The sequence below is a fragment of the Rhinolophus hipposideros genome (genome assembly GCF_964194185.1).
Source record: "Rhinolophus hipposideros genome assembly, chromosome: 21".
Taxonomy (NCBI): Eukaryota; Metazoa; Chordata; class Mammalia; order Chiroptera; family Rhinolophidae; genus Rhinolophus; species Rhinolophus hipposideros.
In genome coordinates this window covers 18027918-18049980 of record NC_138067.1, presented here as the reverse complement: position 1 = coordinate 18049980, position 22063 = coordinate 18027918, and the positions used below count along the sequence as shown (strand labels likewise).

Sequence of the window (22063 nt, the reverse complement as noted above, 5' to 3'; positions counted from 1 at the left end):
ATAAATGCTCACGCACCCAAACTGGACGTGCTGGAAACAGTAAGGCAACCTCCTTGCATGTCCCTTTACGGAAGATATAAATGCACAAAGTGTGTGTAACGCATGGGGGAGAAAAGATTGAGAGGATGGACATACAACTGCAGAGCCCCAAAACATAAAGGATTAACATTCAGAGCCTGGGAAGTCAAACATTCAGGTAGTCCCTCCCCACTGGTATGGCTGGCTGCACTCCTTATTTCCAGCTGACACCCACTTTGAGGGGTTAGCACTGGCGACTTACTTATTTTGAATTATTATAGGCCCTAAAGCTCAGTCCTAAGATCCTATTTTGCAGATGAGAAGCAGGCCCAGAGTTAGAGTGATGTAACATCCATCCCCAAGAGAGCCCAGGAGGGTTCTTTCTAAATCACTCAGAGGCTGGCGACTGGTTCCATCACCAAGGGAATTTAGTTAGATCCATCCAGAGAGACCAGGCTTGGCTAGGAAATCCCACTTCTCCTCCTCGACTCCCTCCAAAAATCTCAGGGGAGGAAGGCCGGCCTGAACAGTAGCTGTTTGGTTTTATTATTAGTCTTCACTGGAGATAGGGTTTCACGCTTTATTCAGACTTCTCACAGAGGAGTTTAAGACATGGGGCAGCAGGTGTTTGCTGGCTGAGATACCTAATCTCACACAACCTTAGCAGCAAAAGCAGCAAGGCCCGAGGAGAGGGGAATCGGAGGCCGCAGGAGCCAGAGGCTGCAGCTGGAGGGAGAGGCAGGAGACGGCCTTGACTGCAGGCCAAGGCGCTGTGGGCTGGACCGAGAACTAGGACGGGCGAGGTTTCTTACCGGCCATCGTTCCCTTCTGACTTTCCCATCCAGGGTCTGAGGCTTCAGGACACTCAGCCTCGTCCTTCAGAGCCTTGCTCTTGACCTTGCGTGTGCACCAGAATCCCCTGGAAGGCTTGTTAAAACACACTGCAGGGTCCTGCCTGCAGAACTTGATTCTGCAGGTAATGCTGACGCAGCTGGCCCAGGGACGGCACGTCGAGGGGCAGTGCTTTGCAGGATGGGTCACTTTTGCGGGAAGGAAACACTGATTTCAACTTCAGCCATCCTTTCAGCTGCCCTTCAGATTCTTTTTTTTTGGTTCATTGCAAGGAAAAATTTTAAACTTCGCTTTAACGAAGGCACATGTGGAATTGTTCCATCCCAGATGCCTCTTCAGCCTTATTCTATTCCCGCATCTGTGCCGGGTTATGTCAGGAGTGTTCCAATTTCACTGACATCCTGGTGAGTTCTCTTAACTGTCTGTCTGGCTTGATTTTGATGATCATCAAGTGTCATTTTAAAAAAATACAATAAGGCCATTCTTTAAAGGAGGAAAGTCCCTGCAGAGGGTGATGGTGAGAATTCGTATAAAGGAAATGATTGAAATTAAGTGCTGTCTGGGCCTAAAAAGTACTGAATAAATGGTAGCCATGACCAATGAACACAGATAGCACTTACCGTGTGCCAGATATTGATTCACTTACTCTCCATGAGAACTTCCCACTTAATGCATGAAAAATCTGAGGCAGGTGGAGGTGAAGCGACCTGCTAGGAAGTAGCAGAGCCAGCCCCTCCCCAGCCCCTGCCTTTCAACAGAGCCCATAGCACAGAGCAGGAAATCTTCATGCAATGCGCCATGTGAGAGAGCAGCCAGCATTCCAGAAAAGACATCGCCTGTAGCTCTGGTGACGCTCCGCTCAGGGGTAAGGAGGTAATTTGGTTCTCTCACACAGAAGAGCAGCTCCGAACCTGTAAGAAGGATAAAAGGTTTGCCCCCACCTGGGCCTGTGAATGAATCCTGAGCTTCCTCTACCATGAGGAGCAAGCTGTGGTGAAGCCGGCAGAGATCCAAAACATTCACTCCCTTTGCACAACTCTGAAAAGTCTAAAAACCACGGAATTTTATACATAAGTGGGTGAATGGTATGGTATGTGAATGATATGTCAATAAAGCTACATTGGGAAAAAAAAAGCTCACTCCCCTGGCACCTCTGGGAAAAGTTCCTTTAATAAAAAAGTTCTAGTACATTTACACGATTGTCATCATTCTTCATCTACTGCACTCCATAGGGAAAATAAAAAATAAAAAATAAAGGACAACCTAGACGCGCTCAGTATAAAAACGCAGTAATCTATTCAAATAGGAGGCCTTGGTCCAAGAGATCAGAGAAGTGCATGAGGGCACGTGAGTTGAGCAGCTCTGGCCTGGGCTTCTGGAGGGCTCCAGGGGACAGTTGAGGACCTGCCTCTAACTTTTTGGAAACAGCATTAAAAAAAAAAAAAAAAATTCAGGTTGCCATAAGAGGCCTCTATCTAAGGAGAAGGGTCCATTCCAGAGAGAACGTTATCAGGGGGGAGTCAGAGTCCAACCAGGCCCAGGACACAGGGCGGAGCACTTTATGGCAGAGAAGAGTTTTTCGGAAATTCAGCCTCCAAGGGCCTAAGCTGAGAAGTCAAATTGCCCATGGCCCTCCATTCTTAAAGGCTCAGAAACCAACCCCTCTCATGTCAGACTCGAGGCCTCTTCCCTTCAGGTTGCTAAGGCCACTTCTCAATAGCTCCAAGGTCCTTGGCTGGGGGGTGGGGTGGGAATGCAATCCCTCAAAGATGCGGCTGTGGCCTGCTGGGCCAGAGGCCTAGTCGTCCTGGCCACCACCATACATGTCCGCCAGCTTCCTGAAGCGGCTGCCCCACTCGTTCAGGTAGTCATAGTCTTGGTCCTGGTCAGAGGCCGAGGAGGTGAGGGAGCTCAGGGAGGCGGCATCAGAGCCGCTGCCCTCATAGTCGAACACCAACAGCGAGTCATAGGGTGGGGCTGTGGGGTCCGTGTTAGCGGCCTTCAAGTTCTGTGGCAACAGAGAGCAGGTGGTTAGGAGCCGCGGGCTCAGACACGTGGCAGCTGGAAGAACTCAGGCAGGCTGGTTCACCTGGCTGAGCCTGCATTTCCTGGTCTGCGAAGCCATTTCTCCCCTCCCTCAAGGTTTTGAAGGTTGAAATGAAATACTGCATATAAATGCTTAGCACAGGGCCCAGCATACAGCAAGTGCTCAGTGCGACAGGCCAGGGGTGAAGGGCAGGGACTGTGAAATCAGATGGCGTAAGTCAGAACTCAGACTTCACACACTAGTATGTGACCTTCAGCAAGTCCCTTAATTGACCTCTCCATGCTTTTTTCTCATCTCTTAAATGGGAGATGTCTTATATTTTAAGAGGAATAAATGAATATGTAAATATATGTAAAGCGCTTATCAGAATAATACCTAGCACATAGCGGAACACTATTTCCTCATTTGTAAAAATCAGGATAATAAGATTCCAACCCTGCAGACTTGACGTAGGGATTAAGTGAGACAGTATTTGCAAACGGCCCAACCCACAGACATTCTAGAAACTGACTTCATCTAACTGGAGGGAAAAGCTCCCGGTATTTAGTTCCAATGTGTTTTCTCAAACTTGCCACCCCATGCAACTTTCCCCAGATGATTTCTTTCCCCAGATGATGTACTCCCAAATATACTCCCATAGATTTTAAGCTCAGGCTACTTCTAGGAGGCAAAAAGTTTAGAAGAGAAGATGATGCCAGAAGGATTCACCACGGGTGAGGTATCCTGACCGCCCACTGAGCCCCCTCCCCACTGCCACTTCCATCCATTCATCCATACTTCCCTATAGACCTAGTTCAGTGGTTCCTACAACCCAGACCATATTATTTTATTTCTTTGGGGAGCTAAAAATATCAGAACCTAAAAAAAATTGATGCCAGGGTTTCAGGAATTGATATTTTTCCAAATTCCTCAGATAATCAAATGTGTGACTGGAGTTAAGAACACTGGAAACACTCAGCTACTAACAACAATAGCTCTCATTACCTAATTAAGTGCTTAGGGGCCAGGCCAGTGGTTCCCAAACTTAAGTTACCTTAAAAAAATTCGAAACCCAGACTACATCCAGATCAATTAAATGACAACCTCAGGGTGGAGGGGATGGTGAGTCAGAGGCATCACTAGTTTTTGAAGTCCCCAGGAAAGTGCAATGTGCAGGCAGTTTGGGAACCACCGCGGTAGCACTACTCCAGGTGCTTACTCATCCAATCCTTACAGCAGCCTGGAACAGAGGTCCCAAAACCTGGCTCTGCATCAGAATCACCTGGGATCTTTAAAAATTCAAATCCAGGTTGTCTGGCTCCAGAGTTTTTTCCTAACAACCACTATATTTGTTGAACAAATGAATAAATTATTCCTAATCTATCCTTTACCACTCTGCAACTGTGGTAAGCAGAAGGAGGAAACAGAAGCCCAGAAGTTACTCAAATGTGCCAGAGGTCACACAGCTGGTTGGTGGTAAACTCATGATTTAAACCCAGAGCCAAGACTCCGAGCCCATGCTCTTTCTCTCACGCTGCTGGTGCCTGAATATAGGGCTGGTCCCCCCATGCCTCACCTCGATGATGAAGTTGCCGATTTCATCGGGGTTGGCTGGACGTGGGCGGTACATGGGTGTGGGGATGAAGGTTGGTGCCACATCGTTTCGGAGAACCACTTCGGGCCGTGCCTCTAGACCCCGGTGGAGTTGGGTGATGTCATAGTCCTTCATGAAAGTAAAGGAGAGCATGAGGTTGAGAAAGACCTTCCAACTCCCACACCATTCACATTTCACCCCACTTCCCCACCATCTGGATGTTCGACTTCATGGCTAGGTCTTAGAAGATATATAATGTCAGAGACTTCTGAAAGCCCTCGTTTCCACACTCCCTCTCCCATATTAAGTGCAAGCTCAAGGTCACCTTGACTGGGGTCAAAGAGACTAGCAATGAACCAGACATCCTCTCAGAAGAGAAAAGTTGGTGGTCTATTCTGCATGAAGATTGAAGCTTCAGGCCAGAGTCTGGTCAACAAAGCCAACACGGTTAGTTGATGGACTCAACCATCCCTGCCACTGGCCCTGGGGGCATCCACCACCCAATGCCCAGACTTCCCAATGCCCTACCTGGTCCTCCTCACCACCCCCCTCTTCGCCATAGTAGAAGACGTTGTCACGGGTGTCGTCTTCCGGGAGCAAGAGGGGTTCCTTGACCTTCCGCTTCTTTCTCACCAATAAGAGAAGAACCAGCAGGAGAACTAGAAGAGTTGGGAAGTGTGAATATTCACCCCCACACCACACAGTTGGCCAAGACCCCCAAATCTCCAGAGCCCCATCTAATTGAGACCCCTCCACTCAGTAGCCAGAGCTTAAACACTTCATTGGCTCCCTTGCACCTAGGAAGAAAACCAAGGTTCACAGATTTGGTCCACCTGTGTACCATCCCCACCTCACCCTGCCCAGGTCTGGTCACCCTGGCTTCCTAGGAGTTCCTCAAATATACCCAGCAGTTTCCCACTTGAGAACCTTCCTCTGAGCCCTTTCCTCACTTGGAACACCTTCCATGCATACTCTCACCATGCATGGAACTCTCTTCCATGCATGGCTCTCACCCTTCAGGTCTCAGCTTAAGGTCACCTCCTCCTAGCACCACTGACTTCATTCCCCACCTATATTTCTATATCATATTGACTGTAATGGTCCCGAGGGAAATCCTCCTTTGTGAGGATGGACTCTCCCAGCAGATGTTACTTTTCAACAGGACTCTTTTTCAGTCCCCCGGTATTCCTAAATTAGCCATAGATTTTAAGTTAAAAGCAAGAGAGTGCAACTCTGATATAGTACAGTAGGTAATCTGAACTTAGGTACAAGAGCTATGTTGGAATTTTAAGAGAAGGACTGGGTTTTAGTGATATTGTTTAGACATGGCGGGGACTGGCCATAATGCCTGGTGCTCTCCCTAACAGCCATTACTACCCTTGGTTAATCCCACAAGAAGAGGGTACCCTCTGGCCCTCTCTCTGTGGCTGCTCACGTTTTTGGCCTGCTGATAGAACCACTGTCTCTGGCCAGACAAAACAGGCCTCGTCGTCTTTGAGAGTCCATAGGTTCTCAGGATTCATACCTCATGTGGGCCAGACTGTGACCTTTTCCACCCCTTTTCTTCCCCAATGGGTCAAGGGAAAAGCAAGAGGTGAACTGGACTTCTCACCTGCACCCAAAGGTTATATGTCTAACTGTCTACAAATATCTCCATTTGGACTGGCCTGGCAAGTCTCCCACGGTCCTTCATGAACTGGTTAATGGAAACTCCATGTGTCTATGAGTTCAGGCCTTTGGCTCACCAGTGGCTCTTTTCCGCATACCACATATCAAGTGATATGGATGAGTTGATTCTACCTTGAAATATGACCACCTCTCACCACCTCAACTTCCATCCTGGTCTGAGCCACTAACCACCGTCTCCCCGCTAGATTATGGCAATAGCTCCTAAATGGTCTTTCTGCCTCCATCCCTGCCCCTCTGTAGTCTGTTCAGTACTATTCAGTAGGTATCCTTTAAAATTCAAGTCTAATCACATCACTCCCCTGCTCCACACCTTTTCTGATGATTTCCCATTTCGCCCAGAGTCCTTTCACAAGAGCCTACAAGGCCCCACATGATGCTCTAGCACGCCCATCACCTCTGCCCTCATCTCCTAGAGTTTTCCCTCTTGCTTACTGCACTCCAGCCATTTCTGTCAGCACTCACCAACCACACAGCACTGCCTCGGGGCCTTTGCACTTGTTCCCCAGATATCTGCTGACTTGCTTCCTCACCTCTTTCAGGTCTTGATTTGAATTATCCCCTTCTCACAAGGCCTTTCCTGCCCATCCTACTTAAAATTACAGACTTCCTCCCCTCCACTTTCTTTCCTCCCATAGCAACACCTATTAATCTGCCAGATTACTTGCCTGTTCCCTGTGCTAGAAAGTAAGCTCCATGAGGGCAGGGACTGATCTGTTAAGTGCTGCGATCTCAGTGCCTAAAACAATGTTTGGTGCACAGTAAATTAATTCATTAAAACTTGTTCTTATATTCACGTCCGATTGGATGTGTGCTTTCTGCATAAGGGCTAATTTAAAGAGTGGAAAAAGCAAATGTGTTAAGTTCTACCTTAAGAGCAAAGAAATTAGTTTTTAACTAAACACTCCTGCCTACTAGCCCAGTGGTTCTCAAACTCTAGCACGCATCAGGACCCTTTGAAGGGTTGTTAAAACCCAACTACTGGGTCTCACCCCCAAGAGTCTGAATCAGTGGGTCTGGAGTGGGGCCTGAGAACTGGCCCTTCTAATGAATTCCTGGTAATGCTAACGTTGTTGGTCTGGACCACACTTTCAAAACCACTGCTCTGGCCTCTACATGACACGATGGCAGGACAAAGTCTGTTTGCTCACCACTGTATCCCCCAAACTCTGGCCCACTCCAGAAGCTCCATGGATATCGATTTATGGAATAACACGACTGAAATTAAGAGTTTGAAAAACAGACGGGCAATGCTGGTAACCTCAGTCCCAGGAGTTCAGGGTAGAAGCAGGTCTTCTAACTAGGCCATCCTTGGAGGGGGAAGGGCGCCAGTACTCACGCAGCAGAGCCAGGATGGCCCCCAGGACGGGGAGGAGGAAACCCCCCTTCCAGCGTTCAGGGCAGGTCTCCACGTGGCCATGGCAGTCACACACGGTGGCCCTGATCACCGTCAGCTGTTCCTTGTTGCCATTGTCGGACAGAGAAAGATGCACATCATATGTGTCTTGCTTCAGGAACTTCTTCAGTGACAAGGCCACTGTGTCTCCTAGAGTGGACAGATCATTTATTCACCTCGGGAGATCACAGCGAGAACTACCTCTAAAACACACTTACACCAAGTGTTAAAAACTGGTATTTGGCCAAAGCCAAATTCACTATCATGGAAAGGATGATCAGGGTAGAAGAATAAATTAATCTTGTTTTAAGTCAATAATCACGGCATTTTTAAAATATGAAGTTTTAAAAAAAATTATGTCCTGCAGGGCCAATAATTTCTCAGCACCATTACGTGCTGGACAGTTCTTTGCCTCAAAAACAATACACTGTTCCAAGAGGCGGCTAACTCAGTGCTTTCATATCTACGTTAACTGGCCACCTGTTTTCCTGTGTGCACAACTCACTATCGTTTACTACTGCAGCATGCTGCTCTTGCAATAGTAAAAATAACTTTTATACCTCGGCTGTACAACAGAATTTCATTATCTGAAATGTGGATATTTCTGAGTTAGCATCAATTAGTAAAAAATTCAAATGCATATGACTTGATGATATAACTTATGTTAAGCACATCTGAGAGGACCCTAACCCGTGGAATCACAGCACTAGCGACTACACTCAAGTTCAGAGATGCTGGAAATGAGGCTGCAATGGGCACTGGGATAGCTGGACTTCCAAAGCCCAGGATGCGCGGCGGGTTAACCAGAGCAGAAGCCAAGCCTCGGTGTGGCCTGTGCAACGGGCAGTTCTCTGGGGAGACTGTGTGGCAATCCTAGAGTAGGGAAGGGGGACCGTGCTTCTGGGTGAGGAACACAGGGTCAGGAGCCTCTCTGAAGAAAGGCCTTCAGTTTAGACCCCAGTTTCTTAAGGAGGGAACTAAACTGTTTTTCATCAGGCAGGACTTTCCCAAGCGTTACAGATCCTCATACTAAATGCCAGTAGTGTCGCCCCAATCACTGGGGCGATCAAAACACCATCACGTTTCTAGCTCACCCATTCTCAGGCTTGCTAGCCTATTTCAGCACTGACTTTAAGCCATTTTCCTTTCAAAGGCTCTGCACGCTCACAGGGCCCCATCTTAGTAAAAAAGGCCAGAAGGGAGAACTCACCCTATCCCATTGGCACTGCCAGGCAGACAGAGCGCTACAGGCTGGGTATTTGGTCTACCATGTGGGGAGGCCATGGTGGGATATTTCACCCCAAACATCCCCATCTTCATCCTGTTCCCACAGAGGAGGGGCTGGTTTCTCAATTGATGATGGTGGTGCTGTCGATGGTGGTGGAAATGTCGACTAAATTGACACTTACTATGTACCAAGCCTTTCTCTAATCCTCACTACAACTTGAAAAGACAGGTACTTTATCCTCATTTTTCAAATGCAGAAATTGAAGCTTAGGAAGATCAAATCACCAGCCCAAGGTCACATGGGGTAGAGTTTGACTAATTCCCCTGACAAAAGGGACAAGGTTGGGTCAGAAAATTAAATTACAAGTAAGAGCCAGGTCTCCATACCATTATCAGGTGCTGGTACGACTGGGCTTTGGCCACAACGCTCACACCTGACGGGGCCAGATCTGACTGCTGTTGGGTGGAGACGGCCGCTTGCATCTACTGAGCTGACATACCAGAGGTGCTTTTCATGTAGTCGCTTAATCTTCAGTGTAACTATGGAAGTAGGTACTATTATTGGTACCATTCTACAGATAGGGAAACTGAGGAACAGTTGAGACTCAAACTTTCCCGCCATCACAAAGCTAGTAAATGGAGGAACCAGGTCTTGAACCAAGGTATTCTGGCCCTTCTCCACTCTCTGAACCACATGGTTAGGTCTAGGCCACAAGGGGGTGACACGAGATCAATTTGGGCTCCCCAAAGGAAAAGTGCTAAATATACACACACCCAAATCACAGGCACCGTAAAAATGAGCCAATGTGGGTGCCAAAAGCAGGTCGGAAAGCCCTTTCTGGGCTCAACAGCAGTAACGGATACCGGGCATTTGGGGCAGAACTTAAATGTACTGGTTCCCCATTTCCCTCCTCGGGGACCGTAGCCCCAAGAGAAAGAGGGGAACATTTTAAAGCAGAGCGATGCAGTGTTTCATGCACGGTGGGTCCTTATCCACTAGATGCCAATAAGACCCCTCTAGGCCTATAACAACACAAAAACCACCAAAGGCTGAGAAGCTCTGGGGGGTGGGGGTGGGGGGTTGAAAAGAGAAAGGACAGAGGCAGACGGGAACAGGGGTGGGGGTCTGGCAGTCTGGCTTCAACCTCCACGGCTTACCCACTGTGTACCCCTGGGCATGCTATTTCACCTCTCTGAGACCTCACTCTCATCTGTAAATAGGGATAAAAAATACTGACCACAGAGGGTGACAGAAACATTAAATAAGAAAAAAAAGAAAGAACATCTTCCATGTCTCCAGGGTTCAATAAATGGTAGGCAGCGAGCATCATGGAAGATCAGAATGCCTGGATTTAAATGCCGGTGCCATCATTTTCTAGCCATACAGCCTCTGCCAAGCTATTTAAACTTCTGAAAGCCTCGGTCTCCTCATCTGTAAAATGGGTGCATGCACATGTGTATGTGATAATAGTACCTTCTCCACAGGATTGTTGTGAGGATTAGGAAATTAAATCTATGTAAAGCATGTGAAGTGGCATCTCACACAGAGCAAGCATGTTCCATGCCTGTTAGTTATTACCACTACGCCGAGTCATTATGTGCCATTGTGAAAGTCACACCCTCTCTCTCTGGGCCTCTTTTTTCATCTGTACAGGTAGACAGTTGAGCTAGAATGGTCTTAATTCCAAAGGCTTCCACTACGTTAATAATTAGCATTTGATAGATTCTCTTGAGGACACTCACAGGAGGCTGAGCAGGGCAGCTGTGCAGGGTCCTGGTATGGGGCAAACCACCACCTGCCACGGCCACGCAGTTACCTTTCTCATTGACCTCTGCCACCCAGTAGATGTCCGAGTCGTGTGTGAGCTGGGCCTGGAAAGGGGCGGTGTGGGGGGCCAGGTCCTTGTCCGTGATGTTCAGCACTTGGGGCACAGGACTTTGGTTGCAGATGGTGACCCGACGGGGCTCGGGGACTGGGCCGTGGTCGTTGACATCCGTGAGTGTTAGCAGGAGGGTCCCCGTGCCAGTGGCGGGACGGTTCCCTGTTCATAACGACACACATGTTCCTTTTTCAACATCTGCCTTGGTTGTGCTGATGAGTGTCAAGCTCCCATGTGACCGACCCAATCAGGCTCTCCTCAGGGAGAGTCTCGTTTACCGCCCAGCTATAACCTCTCAAGACCCTCCGAGCACTGGCTTCACTATGGATCAAATCAGTGGTGGCAAATACATGGCAATCATGCCCCCATTCTCATTTTGTGTCCACAGCAGACATTACTAACTGACCAGAGCACAGCTGCAGCCATTTCATCCGGATAGCCACTAATAACCTATCACAAAGCGACACCTACCGGACACCTTGAGGCAGCTTCCCTTCACAGCCCTATGGTAACCTCTCACTGCCTCCAGACCTTGACTCACTATGTGTCAAGCAGAGATGGAATCACATCATAACCCCTAATCCTGTGGGTGTGACATCACTAATCAAGCATGTATTTTACAGGCAGCCCCTTTCAATCAATCAAGGGGAAAATGACTTAGTCTGAAAGAAATCTTCAGGATATTTCCTAACTCCTGCGTTTTAGGGAAATCGGAATCATGGCCAGCCAGCCTAGGACCAGTCTTTAAAAGACTCCTCTGAAAGAATCTTTTGACCCTCCAGATTGGTTTGCTGACAACCCCTCATCTCCGCGCCCCCACTACACCATACCCTGCCTCTGGGGGGGGGGGGGACATGCTGTGTCAGTGACCTGGGGAACCGTGAGGGCCCATGTGGAGGGGGTGGGAGGAGGCTCACCATCATCCGTGGCCAAGACGGTGACTTCGTAGATGTTGTTCTTCACAAACTGCTCATCCTCGCGGTCCAAGACCCCCGCAGCAGTGATCTGCCCACTGTCTGCATCCATCGCTAGCCACCCCGCCGGGTCTCTCAGGATGTGGTAGCTGGAGTGGAAACGTTGAGAAGAGTCACACAGAATGCTCAGAATTCTGGTGTCATCATTCAAAGCCTCCCCATGCCAACTGGCAGGCGGTGTCATGGGACTTGGGGCTCCTAAGCTGGATCATGTGGAAAATACATCTTACCCCTAAATGGGGACCTGAGCAGCAGGTGGGGGGTCATCAGGGGTATGTGAGAGGGAACAAGAGCACCTACCCGTAAAACCCCTACTGAGTCTTCAGCCTTGGGGAGGGCAGGAAGGGGAGGCTCTGTGCAGGGGGGTTTTCAATCCCCTGCACTTAACAATCTTTACGGTAATCAGAACAAACACCGGCCATAAGAAACAACCCTGCCAACGGTACCGGTACATTTGGCTGAATGTGAGGCGATCTCCTGCATACCTGATCTTCTGACTGCCCTGGTCAGGATCCTGCGCAGTGTAGGTGCAGACAGGCTCCCCAACGGAGATGCCTTCCTGGATCTCGATGACTTTGGAGGGGGGGACGAACACAGGTGCCTCATTCACATCTTGTACATGGACCACTACGGTGGCTGTGGAAATTGGGAGCTTCACCACAAACAAAGCATCATTGGTCACTTTAACATACAGGGTGTACTGGGATTTGGCTTCAAAATCCAAGCCCTAGGAGAGAAGAGGAAGGAGGATCTGAGTCACCGGTTTTTGTGAGGAGGCCCCTGCAGTGCTGTGATGTCAGAAGGAAGGGCCCCCAGTGAGGGGCGCAAGGCTTCCACCAGCAACAATGCTGCCCCTCCCTGTCCCATAAAGTCTCCTGCACTTCCTGAGTGGAGACCCAGTGGGGCCTCTCAGACCACTCCAAAGGCAACTACACTAGTAAGCCCTAGAACTGGTTCCCATTGGGGTGGTGATGCCTCCTGGTGGTGGTGTAGAAACTTGTGGCGGCATTTCTAGTTGTCATAATGATTGGGGTGCCACTGGCATTTATAGGCTGGGGCAGGGACACAAAGAATTGTCTCATATTCCAAGTGACTTGCCAACATCCCCTTGGACGTTCACGTATTCATGGGTGTGAATAATTACAGTCTAGAACATGTTTTACACGTAAACAAAGTTTTTGGTGGGGTTTTAATATATACTGAGTATTCTAGGAATGGAATTTCTGAGGGGAGCCTGTAATTCCACTTCATCAGGCCTTTTCCAAGAGTTGTTTATTTGTTGTTCTGGAAAAACACCAACACCACTTGTAGTACGAGTCATACAAGGTCTGACAATTAAGTTCACGAACTTTCCACCACGTGCTTACACTGGCACCACTGTACAAACAGCTCAGTAAAGTTTTATAACCTTGGTATATCAGTGTTTCATAACTGTGTTCTTGTCGACGTGTGATGGTTTCTTGCTGAGTGATGTTCATTACTGTTACATGCTTTTGTGTGCCGTCACGAGAATGTCTGAGCTTGAATTAGACCAACCAACAAACATTAAATTTCTTGTTAAACCTGCAAGTGTGGAAGTGAAATCAGGGACATGTTAGTCCAAGTTTATGGGGATAATGCCATGAAGAAAAAGACAGTGCACAAATGGATTAAACAGTTTTCTGAGTGGAGAGAATGTGTCACTGATGAAGAGAGGTCAGGGTGGCCAGTAATCAGCAGAACTAACAAAAACATTGCAAAAATTCATTGAATTGTGCGTCAAAATTGTCAGCTGACTGTGAGAAGCATAGCAGACCAAGTAAACATCGACAGAGAAACAGTTAGGAAAATCTTAACTGAAAATCTTGGCATGAGAAAGGCACGTGCAAAACTGGTCCTGAGGGGCCGGCCCGGTGGCTCAGGAAGTTAGAGCTCCATGCTTCTAACTCCGAAGACTGCCGGTTCAATTCCCACATGGGCCAGTGGGCTCTCAACCACAAGGCTGCCGGTTCAATTCCTCGAGTCCCGCAAGGGATGGTGGGCTGTGACCCCTGCAACTAGCAATGGCAACTGGACCTGGAGCTGAGCTGCGCCCTCCACAACTAAGACCGAAAGGACAACAACTTGACTTGGAAAAAAGCCCTGGAAGTACACACTGTTCCCCAATAAAGTCCTGTTCCCCTTCCCCAATAAAATCTTAAAAAAAACAAAAAACTGGTCCCGAAGGAGCTCTTGCATCACGACAATCCACCAGCTCACACAGCACTGTCTGTGAGGGAGTTTTTAGCCAGTAAACAAATAACTGAATTGGAACACCCTCCCTAGTCACCTGATCTGGCCCCCAGTAACTTCTTTCTTTAACTAAAGATAAAGGAAATATTGAAAGGAAGACGTTTTGATGATATTCAGGACATCAAGGGTAGTATGATGACAGCTCTGATGACCATTCCAGAAAAAGAGTTCCAAAATTGCTTTGAAGGGTGGACTAGGCACTGAGGATGGTGCATAGCTTCCCAAGGAGAGTACTTTGAAGGTAACCGTAGTGATATTCAGCAATGGGGTGTGTAGCACTTTTTCTAGGATGAGTTCGCGAACTTGATTGTCACACCTCGTACAGTATCCACCACATTTGGATGACTCTACAAAGACATGCAAGTAACTGACCACTTCCTTATGTTTTCTAGTGTTAGTTGTGCCCAAAAGTTTACATACAGAAATAACATTATCGGTAACTTTTCCTATAAAATTCTTATTTTAGTAGGGAATTCTATTGTTCTAGAAAGTTAGATAAGTTATAAATGAAATTCATTTCACAATGTGAAAGGGACATTAAAGCTTTTGTTGGAAGAAGGGGACAGTCTTTAAAGTATTTTATAAAACCCTGCTCCTCAAACCAGGCCATTCTTCATAATAAACCAGGAGGTAAAATAAATCAAAGAAAGATTAGTCCCATCTTCTTTTATTTTTCCAATTCTTTTTATGGAGGAACAGTGTGTTTCTTCAGGGCCCATCAGCTCCAAGTCCAGTCACCGTTTTTAATCTTAGTTGCAGAGTGTGCAGCCCATCATCCCATGTGGGAATTGAACTGGCAATCTTGTTGTTGAGAGCTTGTGCTCTAACCCACTGAGCCATCGACCGCCCCTCTGGAAGCTCAGAGGCAGCTCTTTGTCTTCAATCTAGTTGTGGAGGGCACAGCTCACTGACCCATGTGGGAACTGCCACCAGACACTGAGATCTGGGAGGAGGGGCTCCACTGATCCACTTCAGTTTGATCAGTGCCTCTTACCTACTTTATGAACTGCGTCCTTGGGTACAAGGAATTCCGCAACACAAAAGGGATGGGAAAGTGTTGGGAGCCACTGGCTTGGTGCACTCTCTGGTGAAGGGTCCAAGATATGTGTCCCAAGGCAGGGGGTACCTCCCTGTCCTGGAGGCTGCAGGAGTGGCCCTCATCCAAAGCCCAAACTGACTCACCTTCTTTGTTGTCAGGATACCCTGGTTACTCTCAGAGTGGGTGCTGATGTTAAAATGGTCCCCGTCGTCACCTTCCAGGATGTCGTAGACGGCGCGCCATGCTGGTGAGTTGACAGTGTCCGCATCCGTCACTGTCAACCTCTGCACCTCGTGGCCCACCACGTTCTCAGGCACAAAGGCCTCGTACTGTCAGTGTGGGGAGCACAGCACAGTCAGAGTGGAGAGACTTAGCACCCCGAGAGGCTGTTCCCCTCTTCACCTGCTGTAAATACTCCATCCAAGTCTAGGAAAGCCGCATGCCTCTCACCCTTTCCAGGACTGCCCAACTCAATTTTCAGGGTTTCAGTACACAGACCCATGCAGGGTGCCCTGCCTGAGAATCAGCCTCATGGCTGCTGGCACTGACCACTGTACTCTTGGGCCTGCTTTCCTCACACCCAGTAACCTAATACTCCAAGCATGTCATTGGTCTGGGTACCAACCCCCAGCAGGTGTAGCCACCTATCTAGTTGAGATAAGAAGGTAGCAAGAAGGGCTAGGTGCTTGATTGCCCTGGGGCACTGACCAGGAACTTTTCTCGAAGTTCTGGAACAGATGGCAAAGACTGAGAAATCAGCTGCTGAGAGCAAATTTTAATCAGGCCTAAATAATGTTCGGCAGCCAGAGTTGCCTAAAGATAGTAGGGGAATAGGTGTCATCTTGACTAGCACCACGTCCTCTGTCACCAAAGGCATAAAAGCATTCACTGGGGGAAGGTGGGCAGGTAGAGGTGCAAAGTAAATTGGAAGTTTTCTTATCATCAAAGATTTTCCTATCCAGCACTTATTATGTACCAGGGATTGTGTTATATGGATTATTTCATTTAAAACTCAGAACAATGAAGCAGGTATTATCATTATCCCCATTCCACAGATTAGGAAATGGGGCACAGAGAGGTTAGGTAGTTTGCTTAAGGTCACACAGCTAGTAAGTGGTGGGACTGGGACCTGAAGAAGTGTAGGCTGGTTCTGGAGTTTCATTAGAAAGGAAAACCCTAGTCCTTCATCATCTGATGAGGTAAGAAGGAAGGAAGGAAGGAACATTACCTTCTGGGGATCAAACATGGGAGCATTATCATTGGCATCGAGGATTTCCACTATGGCCACTGCCGTGGTGGTGGAGCCATCCCCATCCATGTCTGTGGCCTGGATGGTCAGTGTGTATTCGGGGGCTTTCTGGGAAGAAAAGGAGAGTGGAAGGCCACTGTGAGTTCAGTCTGAGGGTCCCTCAGCCTGGGCTTATGGAGGCACAGCCTTGGGAGAATGTAGAGGGAGGAGCATATCCTTTTCACAAATTTCTCTTGACTCCCTGACCCACTGCTGACCCATTTCCTAAAAGAACAGAAGCAAAAGGTGGAGGGGGAGGGGAACTGCAGGACCAAACAGAATTCCTGGGCCTGTCGGGTGTAGCCTGGGCAATGCCCCTGAGCCTGGTTGCATACAGAATGGGAGCTTTGAGCAGGGATTTAGTCAAAGGTATTAATTAGGGAACAGGAGGCAACTCCAATATCCATGGAGCTAATTCTACTTTGTAGCACACAAGGGACAAATCTGGGCCATGTGCATACTAAGTGAGCCGTTCCGAGAGGAAATGAGAAAACCTACAGAAAATATCAAACGTCTGCATTTTACAGCTGCCTCCTCAGCCTTAACGAGATTGTCTGGCAGCGTGCCACTGGCCCAAGGGAGCTGAGGGACACCAACATGGGAACGGAACAGCAGCCATTACCAGCTGACTTGGGTCCCCACTGCCGGGGGTGGGGGCAGGGGCAGGGGCCGCTGCTGTGTCAGGCCCCCGCTTGGACAGGCCTGGGTAGGCAGCACTTTCCCTCACGGCCACTCACCTCCCTGTCCAGGCCACTGGAGATGACGCTGATGGTGCCTGTGCTCCGGTGGATGGTGAACATGAGTTCATGCGGGTCCTTCGGCTCCTGGCTATGGATGGAGTAAGCAACCACCCCATTGTAGGTGTTGATGGCATCGTCCTCATCTGTGGCTGTCACCTGCATCACAGAAGTGCCTGGAGGGGGAGAAGGGGTGAGTGAGCCCCCTTCCCTCACAGCTCTAATTCCAGCCTTGCCCACTTCTGAACTCTCAGAGACTCCTTCCTGCTCACCAGTTTGGACCCATCTTCCACTTTGTGACACAGACTGGTGGTTAGTGCCCATTTTCCATTTTCCTCTTCTTTCTCGGAGACATAATCCTTATAATCATTTTAGGCTAGGTACAGGCTCACCTGGAACAAAGACTATTCCCCATCCATTCTTGCAGCGAGCTGTGGCCATGACACTATATTCTACCAAATAGGACACACAACTTTGGGGGAAGTGGTTTTCCAAGTATGGGGCTTATTCTCCCCACCCTTTCTCTCTTCCTAGATGTAATGTCTAGAGCTCCAGCAGAAACCGTGAGGTAATCTTGGGAACCAAGCGAAAACAGCAGAGCAACGAGACAGAAGGAGTCTAGGTCTCCAGCACTTTAAAGTACTATTCCAGCCTGGCCTGACCACTCACCACCTCGGTAAGAATATAAAGGGGGGGGGGGGGAAGCTTTTATCTCGTTTAAGGTACTGTTTTTCTTTTGGAAATTTCTGTTATTGGCAGTTTAATCACACTTCTGTATGTGTATTGTCCACAACTCAAAGAGGAAGGAGGAGGAAGAGCCCCTTCCTATAGCACGTGTTTGAGACATTGATTAATATGTACCTATTTTCCTAGTGTTCTGCTGGCCATTCCCACCCTCTTCTCCAGTCCTGGCAATTTATTTTCTGCTCACCAATAAATCATGTTCCAACACCTCTCAGCCTCTCCTGCTTTTCTTGCAGCTGCCATTTCCCAAAGAATCTCGAGTCAGGTGCTTCATATCATGTAACAGTATGTGTGCTGTTTCTAATCTCCACAATTCTTTAAGGTTGATATTATTACCATTTTCAGATGTGCAGATTGAGGCTCAGAGGTTAAGAACTTGTCTAGGGTCACAGCAGGTAAAATCAAAAGGCAAAATCAAGATTCATAGCTAGATCTTTGCAGCTCCAAAACTAGTAGTACCCAAACCTGGTTGATCATCTGAGGCTTCTGGTAAATTTTCAAATAATCAGATTTCAGATCTCTACTCCAGCATCATTCTTACTCAGGGATTTTGGGGTGGAGTTGGCGGGAATCTGGACGTTACATTACGACCCTAGGTGATGTGTTGCACAGCCAAGGAAGTCTGGTGTGGAGGGCTCTTCCAGCCTTTAAGGGTCTGGGCTGACCTCCAGGAGGTTTCCAAAGTTAGCTGTCTTCTATAGCTGTCCCCTCCCCAGTCCTCTTACCGGGTAGTACCCCCTCCAAGACACTCCCTCTGAAGACATCCTGGGTGAACTTGGGCTTGTGGTCATTCTGGTCTGTCACAATGATGGAGATGTTCATGGGCTCTTCCACTGAGGCACCGTTCTCTGACACAGCGTGGCCAAAGAGCTGTGGGTACATAGGTCTGGGGTCAGCCTGACGCCACCCTCCCCATCAGGCCCTGGGGTCCCGCCTCTCTTTGGATGCTCAAGTTACTTGCCTCATACTTGGCAATCTTCTCCCGGTCCAGTGGCACCTTCAGTAGCAACCAGCCTGTTTCTTTCTCTATGGCGAAGACATCCTCAGGGGGGCTGTCTGCCCCAGGCCCTGTGATGCTGTAGAAAATCTTGGTGCCTCTGTCCTTATTAGATTTGAGCTGGAAGCAAAAAAAAAAAAAGGCAGCTGACAAAGGGACAAATATCTCATGATCGCAGCAAAGAACCCTCCGTGGGGAGGGGTGGAGAGGCACTGCCTTATCAGAAACTGCTTCCATAGAGAGGTTTTCCTCTGTAGGCCCCAGTGCTCAGTAGAAAGAAACCTCCTATTCAGGCTTTTAGATGAGGGTCCCTGCAGCCATCAATGACTCCCAGGGAGGAGGCACACTCATACCTGATTCAGCCTCTGGGGGAAGGGACCCTTGCCATTCTCAGGGATAGATATTGGCGGGACCACCCATTCCCTCTTGCGTCTTCGTAAGATACGTTTGGAGGAGGAAATCTTTAATGCCTTCCTTTCCTGCAAGGAGAGAAGATCTCTTAACCCAGATACCCAAAACAACTGGAATATACTTAACATCCTCTCATCTACAGCAGTTAAGAATGAGGAGAGACCTAGATGAATCTATTGCAGAAGAAAACTTGGCATAATCTAAGCATTCCCTTACAGGGGAGGACCAATGAAATGTTCTGTAGTACATCTCTCTAGTGGCACATTATGCAGATCTAAAAATGAGGACTAAGGAAGCTCTCTGTGCTGACATGGAAAGACCTTTGGGATATACTGTTAAATGAAAAGAACAAGGTAGTAGCGTAATAGTATTTTATGTAACAAACACTGGCATCGTGCTTGTTATGTGTCAGGCACTATTCCATCTTTTGTGTAAAAAGGTGAAAAAATAAACCGTATATTCGTATTTGCTTATACATAGACAAAGTCTGGTGGGATACAAAAGAAACTAATAATGGTGGTTTTCTGTGGGAAGGGATAGGCAGAGTACATATATATGTGTGTGTGTATATATATACACACACATATATTCAAAAAGAAGGTGCAGACATGTAAATAGTACAAGTATGTTAGCTTTTGCATAAAAGAAGGTAATAGAGTATAATTTTGTATTTGTATATATATATATATATATATATATATATATATATATATAATAAATAAATACATAACACATATATAATTAAACTCCAGAAGGAAAGAAACTGGTAATAGTGATTGTCTGTATTTTCTCTTGGAGGGGTGGAAAGGGCATTAGGCACATGGAGAAAAACAAGGGGAGATTATTCACTGCTTAACTTTTAAATATTTTTCAACCATGTAGATATTAGCTATTCAAAAAATTAAAAGAAACAGAGATGTGTGGCCAAATGCCTCAGGCCCATCTTCCCAGAGGCTCATGGGATTGGCAGTCCTGTGTTGGAATTTCCTTCACTTGGGGTTTACCCAGATGATGCGGGAAAGGAGAGGTGCCAGAGGGAATCCGAGGGACAAGGGCATTGGACCGTTACTCACAAGGTAGCTCTCTGCCGCCCCTACTGGGCAGCAGCAAGCACTACACTGCTTACATCCCCACGCCCACAGCTGTGGGCAACTGAAGGCCAACACTGCCTCCTTTGAAGGGATAAGGTGGCAGTCCCCGCATGCATGACAAACATCTTCCTTCCATCCTGCAATGAACATGGTGTCTTACCTGGACTGTTCTGTCATTCAGCACAGTGAAGTCATCGTCAGTGCTAAGCGGGGCCAACTCTTGCCCAGGGCAACCCACGAAAAGTCCTGTGGGAAAGGAGAAAGATTATTAGGAAGTTCTGGAAGCTGGGGAAACAAGCCCACAGACCCGTGCAGAAGACTTCGCTTACTTCCTCTGAGCAGCAGTGTGACTAAATACGAGTGTCAGACTGCGCTTCCAAGTTTGATCTCTAAAGGGAGGACCACTCTGGGGTCAGTATGTGGGCCACATCCCCTTCTTTGTTCATTAGGTCAGAACACCAAGATCATAGACAGAGGGACATTAGCCCCCGGTAGCCTCGTGAGATACAGGGGTGACCTAAGGTCACAGGTGGAGGCAAACGACTTTAGCATCTATACATAAAAACCAGGCGTCTACCTACATGCTATACGTATCCTGCTATGTGGTCAGCACACAGCTTCCCTGGACCACCTCTGCTTGTTTCAGTTTGTCACACCCCTTCGGAAGACCCCTGCTTGGCCACCTTTTAAACAAGCTTTCTGAATTAATAACTACCACTCATCAAGCCAGAGACTGGGCCCATTTCATCCTTACAACTATCCTACGAACGTAGGTGTTAGCCCCTTTGCAAAGATGAGAATCTGAGGTTCAGAGGCCAGGCTGGCCCGACACCGAGCACTTACAACATGTGTTCCTCCCCAGCCTTCCTGTGGCCAAAGCACGCAATCAGGGAACCCGCCAGGGGCCACACCGGGTTGACCAGCACCACTGACCCAGCGGTGCCCCCTGCTGGCCCAGACACCAGTGCCCATCGTTGCCCTAGGCTGTGCTGTGCCATGGAAATAGCAGGGGAAGGTCTCCCAACTGCCCTTTTTAGAAAAACTGTCCTTTAGTCTCAGATAACTATGATGAGGTTTATTTCAAAAAACACTTCCTAAGCATAAAGATAACAAATGAGAGCTTTTTAACTACAAAAGGTGAACAGGATCAAGTATTTAAACAGTAGAAAGTATAAGAAAGTAGAATTCCAAAGGATTAGTATCCAGAATATATAAAGAACTCCTAAAGGATTTGAAAAGACATTTTTCCAAGGAAGATATACAAAGGGCCCTAGCATACGAAACTCAGTATCATTAGTCATTAGGGAAATGCAAATCAAAATCACAATGAGATACCTCTTCACACCTTCTAGGATGGCCATTAAAAAACCCCACACACAAATGGAGGAAATAAAATACGTGCTGGCAAGGTGTGAAAAAATTGGAACCCTCATGCATTGGGAATGTGAAATGGTGCAGCCACTGTGGAAAAGTCTGGAGTTTCCTCAAAAGGTAAGCATAGAAAATGACCACTTGATCCAGCAATTTCACTTCTAGGTGTACGAGACACCCAAAATAATTGAAAGCGGATACTTGTACACAATATTCATAGCATCATTATTCGCAACAGCCAAAAGGTAGAAACAACCCAAGTGTCCATTAAGAGATGAACAAACAAAACGTGGTTTATACATGCAACAGAATATTATGCAGCCTTTGAAAGGAATAAAGTTCTGATACATATTACAATATGATGAACCTTGAAAACATTATGTTAAGTGAAATAAGCCAGTCACCAAAGGACAAATACTATATGATTCTGCTTATATGAGGTACCTAGGATAGTCAAACTA

General features: G+C 47.6%; 1 protein-coding gene across 1 annotated transcript in view; it reads right to left on the bottom strand.

The window, feature by feature from the left end:
* Nucleotides 1–2022: 2022 nt before the first annotated feature.
* CDH3 (cadherin 3) overlaps nucleotides 2023–22063 on the bottom strand; it is a 39980-nt gene continuing 19939 nt past the window's right edge. The window contains exons 3-16 of the mRNA XM_081031289.1: nucleotides 20392–20477; nucleotides 19083–19208; nucleotides 18694–18849; nucleotides 18458–18602; nucleotides 16989–17164; nucleotides 16192–16320; nucleotides 15107–15292; nucleotides 12139–12380; nucleotides 11597–11742; nucleotides 10617–10841; nucleotides 7516–7722; nucleotides 5019–5149; nucleotides 4473–4619; nucleotides 2023–2878 (exon numbers count right to left, since the gene is read on the bottom strand). Coding sequence (XP_080887415.1) covers nucleotides 2669–2878; nucleotides 4473–4619; nucleotides 5019–5149; nucleotides 7516–7722; nucleotides 10617–10841; nucleotides 11597–11742; nucleotides 12139–12380; nucleotides 15107–15292; nucleotides 16192–16320; nucleotides 16989–17164; nucleotides 18458–18602; nucleotides 18694–18849; nucleotides 19083–19208; nucleotides 20392–20477 — 2312 coding nt within the window. The 3' untranslated portion in view covers nucleotides 2023–2668. The remainder of the gene's footprint in view (nucleotides 2879–4472; nucleotides 4620–5018; nucleotides 5150–7515; nucleotides 7723–10616; nucleotides 10842–11596; nucleotides 11743–12138; nucleotides 12381–15106; nucleotides 15293–16191; nucleotides 16321–16988; nucleotides 17165–18457; nucleotides 18603–18693; nucleotides 18850–19082; nucleotides 19209–20391; nucleotides 20478–22063) is intronic.